Source organism: Papilio polytes, unplaced genomic scaffold (genome assembly GCF_000836215.1).
Source record: "Papilio polytes unplaced genomic scaffold, Ppol_1.0 DF820844.1, whole genome shotgun sequence".
NCBI lineage: Eukaryota > Metazoa > Arthropoda > Insecta > Lepidoptera > Papilionidae > Papilio > Papilio polytes.
In genome coordinates, this window is record NW_013528360.1 from 459147 (window position 1) to 467824 (window position 8678).

Consider the following 8678-nt stretch of genomic DNA (forward strand, 5'->3'; position numbering starts at 1 on the left):
TTTGTTTTTGGTGTATTTTGTTTTGTTTTTAGTGCATTTTGTTTTGTTTTTCGTGTATTTTGTTTGGAAGTCGGTTTTGTTTTTTTTTATAGATTTAAGAAAGTTTTTTCTTATACTCTTCGGGGATGAAAACTTTTTTTTCTTTTGCTTCGATAATGTTGGTTAGGGAATTATGAATAGTTTAATTAACGATAAACCGGTTAATCTTGTTAAATAAGAGACAAGGATTATATTTCCCATAGTTTTTTTATAAGGAAGACAGGAGCTATGAATGATTATCCAATATAGGGACATTAGATAATTAGTTTCTTCTCATTGGTATTATGGTATGGAGAGGATTTTGGAAGGAAGTGCCCGCTTTAACATCTTAGCACGAATGGGCCGGCACGCCCGGTGTAATACCACGACCACACAGAAGACAGGCGTGAAATGGAAGCAATTCCGTGTTTCGTTTGATGAGTGTGGTGCCGGAGGCCTAATTTAAGTCCCTTTCTCTTTACCACCCTTTTCTCATAAGGAGAGGTTGGAAAGGGGAAGTGGATTTGACAGTGGAGGAGATGCATAGGAAGGGGAAATATCCTCTTTATGTGCGTCTCCTCCTCCGTCGTATAAGGGTAGGCAACGCATCTGCAATTGCGGATGTCTATGGGCAGCGGTTGCTTCGCCATTTTGGCGATTTCAGGTAGCCGCTTGCTCGTTTGCCACCTTATGTTATAAAAAAAAAGAAAAACAAGATGACAATAATCTTATTAAATACACACACTCAGAAGTGTTAAGTACGCTTTAGAAGGTATCTCCAAAAATTCACTCTACAGACTTCGTTGTATTTAGCACAGATGTAGAACATATAGTCAATATTCTGGAAGAACACATAGTGTACTAAAGAAGTTTTTTTTACCTCCGCCCGGACACAGTCGTAGGCAAAAGTTCGCGTTTCATATATTTATACCATCATGTAATTAGTTCTTGCAACACATAATATAGTCATAAATACAACTATCTATACCCTAGTAAATATATACAATTTTTTGTCCATAATTTTTTCTACCTGAACCCAGGGGTGGAGCTAAAATCCACCCCACATTTTTTTCTAAACAAAAAAAGCGAATAGTGCACAACAAGGGTGGCAACATTTTTTTCTAACGAGCAACATCGATCAATAATTTTCCCGCGCAAAGATCGCATTGGCGCGTCACTCCAGACCCGTTCCGTTTAACAAAAGACTCGAACCCCTTTATGTAAAACTTATTCATTTATTTTTTCGTCCGCTAACGGTCGCGTTTTCGGTAATAGCTTAGGGATGTTATTAAAAGGGGGGGATGTTTTTTGTGTTGTTCGCTCCGCACGCGATTTGAACCACTAAATTATTTGGCACACGCACAACTCGATTTTTGTAGATCGTTACAAATATCGAAAGATAAATTGCCCATTAAATAGACAATTTTAAACTAGCGATCAGTTATTCATAGTAACACTTCTAGCTAATTTTTAATTGCATTTATCTAAGCAAAATAACATTCTAAGTAACCTATTTTTCTATAACAGAAATGTTTTTACCATCGGAACTACTTTGTTATTTAATAATAGCTTTCGCCCGCGGCTACGTCCGCGTGGAATTAAAAAAACAGAAGTGAATATTTGTTTTCCAGATTATTCTCTACGTTTTTATTAAATTTCATCGAGATCCGTTCAGCCGTTTCGGCTACAAACTCTAACAAACATCCATCTAAACTTTCGCATTTATAATATTTGTAAGATTTAAAACACAAGTCTCCCTTCGCCTTACTAAAGCTAGAGTACGCTATATGCACTTTATGATTATCTATAATAACATTATAAGGAAGAAATAATTACATTTTTGTATGTATTGAAATAACTCAAAAACTCCTGGACCTATTTCCGAATTTCTTTCACAATTAAAAAGCTGCGTTATCACTGAGTGAGATACACGCACTCCACGTGGAAGAAGTCACGAACAACAGCTAGTAACTAATGTTGTGTATGTGTTTGTTGCAGTGGTTGTAACTTCAGCGCCGGCGAACGAAGCGGAGCTGCAGTTGTACAGGGTGATGCAGCGAGCCAGCTTACTGGCGTACTATGACACGCTGCTTGAGATGGGTAAAAAAAATATTTATTGTTGTTATTAAAAAAAAACAGAATACAGTTTCTTATGCACTAATGTAAAGTCAATGATTTTAATGTTGCCAGATTGTTATTTGTCTAATTGTAATAAATTCTAATTGAATTTCATAATATAATCAGCACAGATAATATAATAATAAACTACTAATATTGTACTGCCAACATTTTACTGGCAACATTTAACCAATTTATCTGCGAGCAAAAAATGCTATATTTTTTAATTTCACGCAGGCGAAATCGCGAGCAACAGCTAGGTTGAAATACCTGATAACATGAAATGATCAGATGCGTCGATACTAGCACAATTCGTTTGCACACCTTTTCATATTGAAGAATGCAGTCGCAAATTCCATTAACTTTTGTGGTATTTATTTACAAAGCGCATATTCTTGCAACAGGTGTGAAGTGTGTGCAATATTTCTTTAAACTTGTATATACATTTTTTGAAAAATTGTGTAGTTAAAGGTTATTAAAAAAAACGCGTTTGAAATAAAAGTTTGTGTTTTTAAAACGCATACGTATTTTCTGTACTCTCATATCTATCGTCAAATTTAAAAATTCTTTGCTTAACAAATCTAACTAAAACTCTTCATGTATTATAAATGACTCTAAGAAAATCATTACTAACACAACATAGGAACAGTGAAAAAAACATTTTCTCATCATTCCCGAACTAAGAAATCAAAAAATACATTACCATACGCGAAAAAACATCGCAGACGTCCCATGCAAATTTCTTTTTTTTAATTTCTTACTTTTTTAACTGGCAATTATCCGGTCCGTGAAAGGGTTTGGCCGGCTTTAGCTCTTTTGTTTTTTTTTCTTAGCCCCTTCGTAACGTGGTCACGTAAGACATTTGCATATTCTAGTCTAAATTAAAATGGAGTGTGAACCGAAGTTTTTTGGTGAATCACACGCTAGCGGTAGGAACAATAACCTCGGAATGAACTCGCACTATGAGATACTTTTGCATATTAATGACAATCAATTCTTTAAGTTTTTTTTTGGTTTTGCGAATTAAGAAATTGTAGACGTTCTCATTAGGAAAGTGAATTGAGTTTTCTCATAATTGTACGCGTAGTGTTAAGAGTATTTCTTTTATTACTATGCATTTATTCGCAAAAGTTTATCAATAGACCTATTTTTTTCCAGGAGGTGACGACGTCCAACAATTATGTGACGCAGGAGAAGAGGAGTTTCTAGAAATAATGGCGCTTGTCGGCATGGCGTCCAAACCACTACACGTGCGGCGACTGCAGAAAGCACTACAGGAGTGGGTTAACAACCCCTCCCTCTTCCAGATTCCCATCGTCCCCAACATTTGTACAGAGAACCCTTTCATCCAATGCAACCAAAGACTTTTAAGTATACCCCCTTCTATACCTAATGTCCTTCCTAGGACTGTCGCGTCTCCTGAAAGTAGTAGACCAATGTACAGTCCATCCCCTGGCGCGCCTGACAACAGTTGTGGTTCCACCACATCAGCTCCTAACGTCAGTCCTGTACATAGTCAAGCTACATTCACTAAGATAGTCCTTCCCTCGTCTCCTGCCGCCGCTCCAATCACCACAACCGCAAGATCTTTCTCCCCTCAGAGCGCCTGCCCCCCAGCTTCATCAGGGTCCAGTCCAAGCTCAGTTACTTCACCTGTCCAATTAACTCCAGTCCTTTTAGACATTCATGTACAGAAGTTAGCGGCTGCGGCGGAGAAATTAAGTAAACACTTACCCCAATTAGAACCAAAACCTCAGAACACTAAAAAGAAGATGTGTAAAGACCTGGAGTTAGTTATGATGATGCCGGAGACGGACCCTCGTAGAATGGAGGAGATCAGAAAGTACGCGGCGATATACGGCAGATTCGATTGCAAACGGAAGCCGGAAAAACCGTTGACATTGCATGAGGTAATAAAACCGGCTAGTCTTTCTAAAATTTAAGGTAAACATTTAAGTCCAAGTTTTTAAGTCCAAATGTCTGTATATGCAGGTGATGGTGAACGAGGCGGCGGCCCAGTTGTGCCGGTGCGTGCCAGCGCTGCTCACGCGGCGGGACGAGCTGTTCCCGCTGGCAAGACAGCTGGTGCGGCGAGCTGGCCTGCACTACTCCAAGCATGGGTCAGTATGATGTGATACTAGGATCGATCGATCGTACAAAGATATTTTTTTTACATTTACAATATAAAACCTATTACGTCTTTCCTAACGGAAAGAAAAAGACCAGGGCGATGATAATATTGAGAAACCATTAAAAACACCACACTGTTCGGTTAAAAGTATTCAATTAAAGCAGCTTTTTAACATAAACTTATTTTATCTTTCCAGTCTCCCGCCAACAACTGCAGAGGAGAGAGATAGGGATGAGGAGGAGACACCAAGTAAACGACCGCGGCAGGTTGCGCCAGTCACACATGTAGACCTAACTGATTAGTCTATAGATTATTAGTTAGAACCTAACATTAACTAACAGAATCTAGCCTAGTCTGGATGTCTCTTGTAGCAATACTAAATCTAACCTAATTATTTTAACAATTTGAAACATAACCTAACTTTTACAAGCCGTTAAAAAAGTTTAAAAAGACTTCTCTTAACTATTGGAAATAATTCATTTATTTTAAAAATATTTCTAATGAGTCTTGTTAGAATTTCTTTATAACTAAGAGACTAGAATATTAAATAAACATTCTAATAAGAGTCTAGAATAAATCTAGGAAGATTAAATTCTAATTTGATTTTTATTTGCATAATAAAACAGAATATTGGTGCTAAATATGCTTGTTTCTTGTAAATATGTATTTAAAATCAATAGATTTTTAGATTAGGTAAATAGTATTTGAATCTATTTATTTAAATAGATTACAATATTTATTGTAAAGGTAAGCATGTACACTAACGCTTAAATCTATTCTTTTGCATTTTTGATTACTTTTCTTTAGGCTGTCGCATGTGCGGTAAGTTCTTTTCTGTTACTTTATGCATGTTTCTATGAAATAATAATTTATGTATTGTTAAATTTTATCATTAACCTAACAAAAATATCTCGAATCAAACCATTGCTTTTGATATATCCAATTTGTTTCTTTAATTCATCAAACGGTAGATTACTGAAACGAATAATAAACTTTTCACTTTACTTCATTTAAATTCACTTCGTAAGCGCCGCTTATAATGTGTCAAATGACAGTTTTAATGAAATTTGGAGTTAAGTGTGGCTTTATCATTGAAGTGGTGCCGGAGGCCTAATTTAACCCTTTCTCTTTACTACCCTTTTCTTTTAAGGAGGGGTTGGGAAGGGGAAGTGGATTTGACGGTGGAGGAGAAGCATAGGAAAGGGAAATATCCTCTTTGTCCGTCTCCTCTGACGGACACGGGTAGGCAACGCATCTGCAATTGCGGATGTCTATGGGCAGCGGTCGCTTCGCCATTTTGGCGGATTTAGGTGGCCGCTTGCTCGTTTGCCATCTTATGTTATATAAAAAAAGACGCCGTTACATTAAGTGTTTCTGTATTACTTACTTACTGCGTTGGCGCAGCGACCCGTTTCAGTATTAGACTGTTAGTAATCAAAAATCTAATAAAATGAAAAAGGACCTTTTTAATTCTTTTATTACGTCATTATATCTGAAATAAATATTGGTTATTGGGTTCGACTGTATTGGTAGCGTAGTGTCGCAGCACCGCCACATTTGCTACTCACGTTTGCGTCTGAGTTTTTAGTGAAAATAAGTGACTGCGTTGAAATAATAGTATTGAGTATTTTTTTTATTATAACAATACTAATACTTTCCAGGATGGAGATGATAACGGAGTTCGAGCGAGCCCTGACGCGGGCAGAGGTACTTCTAATCATAGGTAGGTCACCTCTCCTACACTTTCCATATCTGGAATTCAATTCCCCTTTTCCTTGTCATATTAGTAAATAAAAATTTAATCCGCATTTATATGCACAATAGGATAGTTTCCTTACCTATGCGTCTCATCTCCCGCGAAATCTAAATCCAATATTTTCTCTGTTTGAGAATGGTGGAAAAAGAGCACTAAAATAAACCTCCTGTATAAGTGTAATATTGCCGAGAGCCGTTATGAACCTTTGTCGAAGAATCATGTATACTGAAGATGACTTCGGACTTAGCATGAGTTAGCCAACACTGTTAAGGGCATTACCATTGTCAATTGTACTAATGTTGTAATACATATTTCGATACATGTTGTTATACATGTTGTTATACATGTTGTAATACATGTTGTTATACATGTTGTTGTACATGTTGCAGCTGGTGGGGCATGAAGACGGAGAGTGACGACGCGGACTCCAGGTGCTCCTACTCCAGCGCCAGCACTCCGCCACCGGTAATAACATCAATGTATAGTTCGATAAACTTCTCCGGCCCGGTGGGAGAATAAAAAAACTAAGAACGTCCTCACACCTAACTATCGCAGTTTAGTCTCGCCAGTTGAATTGAAACTTTAGTCAAAGGTGTTATAAGGGATGCGGCGATGAGGACACGAAATAAAACACTGGGTTTCACAAACAACGGGTGCGCACAGTTCGTTCGCCGGTCGACGTACTAGTTATATGCCGACCACCCTCAAATTTCGCTTTATTTTTTTTCCTTAAAAACTACCAACTGTTTTTACATGTACCTCGGTAGAAATTAGTAGTTATACTTAACAAAAATAATTATATTAAACTAATACAAAAATACCATAAAAAAGGCTTTTAAAATTCTAATGTCAACAGGTGTGCTCCCGCTCTAAAATAGCGCTAGGTCCATCCACAGCCAGATAAGAAAGAAATAACAGTTTAAATTTTAATAAACTTAATTAAACCCGCTAGGTCATAAAACTCATGTATAAATCCATAATTATTATTTTTTTATTAAACAGGAGACAGAAGAATCCCGTCCGCAAGTGGTGGCGTCTCGCGGCGACAGCATTATAGCGGTGGCGAACCCCGCGCTGCACGCCCCGCACACGCCCCACGCGCCCCACGCACCCCACGCACCACACACGCCCCACGCACAGCACCCCACACGGAACCACTCAAACTGACACATACTGTATCTAAACTCTAAGAGAGCACACCTTTGACTAAACTGTTGTGCGATATTTTAGTCTTTTGACTAAAAACAAGATTATCACATTCCAACTATATATTAATTTGTGATTAATTTCAATTGCATATCTTCTCATAACTAAAAAATGTCACATAACCACTGACCTCTATAAATGGATAGGCTATACTGCGGTATTTTATTTCTGTCAATTTAGCGCTGATGGTTACGGTTGGTTAACCGTTATTAACAAAAGCGTCCAAGTGGGAATGTTGAAAAAGCTGTATTTCCAAACAATCACCTGTCCGTTTATACAGATCGATGCAAAAAATCCTACAAAAGACGCTTGATAGATATGTATTCATACGCCTATACTCCATAAGGAAAAGTGCATCTAGACATAAAATCTATTGTAAATAAAACATATATATAAATAATTCTTAACACAGTTTGTTTAATCGATTTATTTATTACAATCAAGATTCCTTCACACAGACCGTTTTATAGCGAATGAAATTGAGTTTTATACTATTAAGATAAGGTTCAATTTTATATGCACGTTATTTTATTGAGACTAAGTAAAAGTAAAATTAAACCTTATGTGAATAGCATAAGGTTGAATTTCATTTGCACTATAAATCTTGGATTCTCCACTCCGGTCTGTTTGAAGGAACCCTTATAAAAAGATGGCGTGAAAATTATTCCACCAAATAACTATATAAGTTGTAAATATAATTATACTTAATTTAGCTTTAAGCTAAAGCCATAATATGCCTTTTAGTCATTATATTAGTTTTAGTTGTGACATCACAGGGACTTTTCAATTAATTTCCTTATTTTTCTTGAATACAATTGAACCGTTTTCAAATAGTTATTATTTTCATAGCAAATATTTATAAATCATACTAATGTTATAAATGTGACAGTTTAGATGGATGGATGGATGGATGGATGTTTGTACGTTTGTTGACCGATTTCCCAAAAGACGGAGGTACTCAATTCCTCCGTATGTTTTTTTTTATGTGTTACGGCATAACTCCGCCACTAGTGGACCGATTTTGATAATTCTTTTTTTATCCGAAAGGTAATGCCTACAGGTTGGTCCTATTTTTTTTGTTTGATTTTTAGCCTAAACGGCTGAATGGATTAAGATGAAATTTGGTATAGATGTAGAGGATAGTCTGAAAGACCACATAGGCTACTTTTGTTTTTTATTATTCCACGCGGACGGAGTCGCGGGCGACAGCTAATACTTCACACTTTACTAGTATATGCTTTCTTCATGCAACATGCAATTTACGCAATTTTATTCTTAAAAAATTATTTAAACTAATACAAATAAAATAAGTAAATTAATTGAAAATTTGGTCGCTTTATTTTAGTCATATTTTATTATAAGTGTATTTATTTATAATTTAAGAAAAGTATTTAATTTCAAGAATTTGTACAAATACCGACAATATTTTACTTTTGCATTTTTTAAATA

General features: G+C 36.4%; 1 protein-coding gene across 2 annotated transcripts in view; it reads left to right on the top strand.

Annotated features, from left to right (window-relative positions):
* Positions 1-8255, top strand: part of LOC106110154 (NGFI-A-binding protein homolog) — a 26547-nt gene extending 18292 nt beyond the window's left edge. The window contains exons 2-8 of one of the 2 annotated variants that reach the window (XM_013291874.1): positions 2017-2118; positions 3295-4046; positions 4129-4256; positions 4464-4551; positions 5929-5990; positions 6413-6488; positions 7026-8255. In XM_013291874.1, coding sequence (XP_013147328.1) covers positions 2017-2118; positions 3295-4046; positions 4129-4256; positions 4464-4551; positions 5929-5990; positions 6413-6488; positions 7026-7190 — 1373 coding nt within the window. In that variant the 3' untranslated portion in view covers positions 7191-8255. The remainder of the gene's footprint in view (positions 1-2016; positions 2119-3294; positions 4047-4128; positions 4257-4463; positions 4552-5928; positions 5991-6412; positions 6489-7025) is intronic. The other variant, XM_013291875.1, reaches the window with a different exon arrangement.
* Positions 8256-8678: the final 423 nt, after the last annotated feature.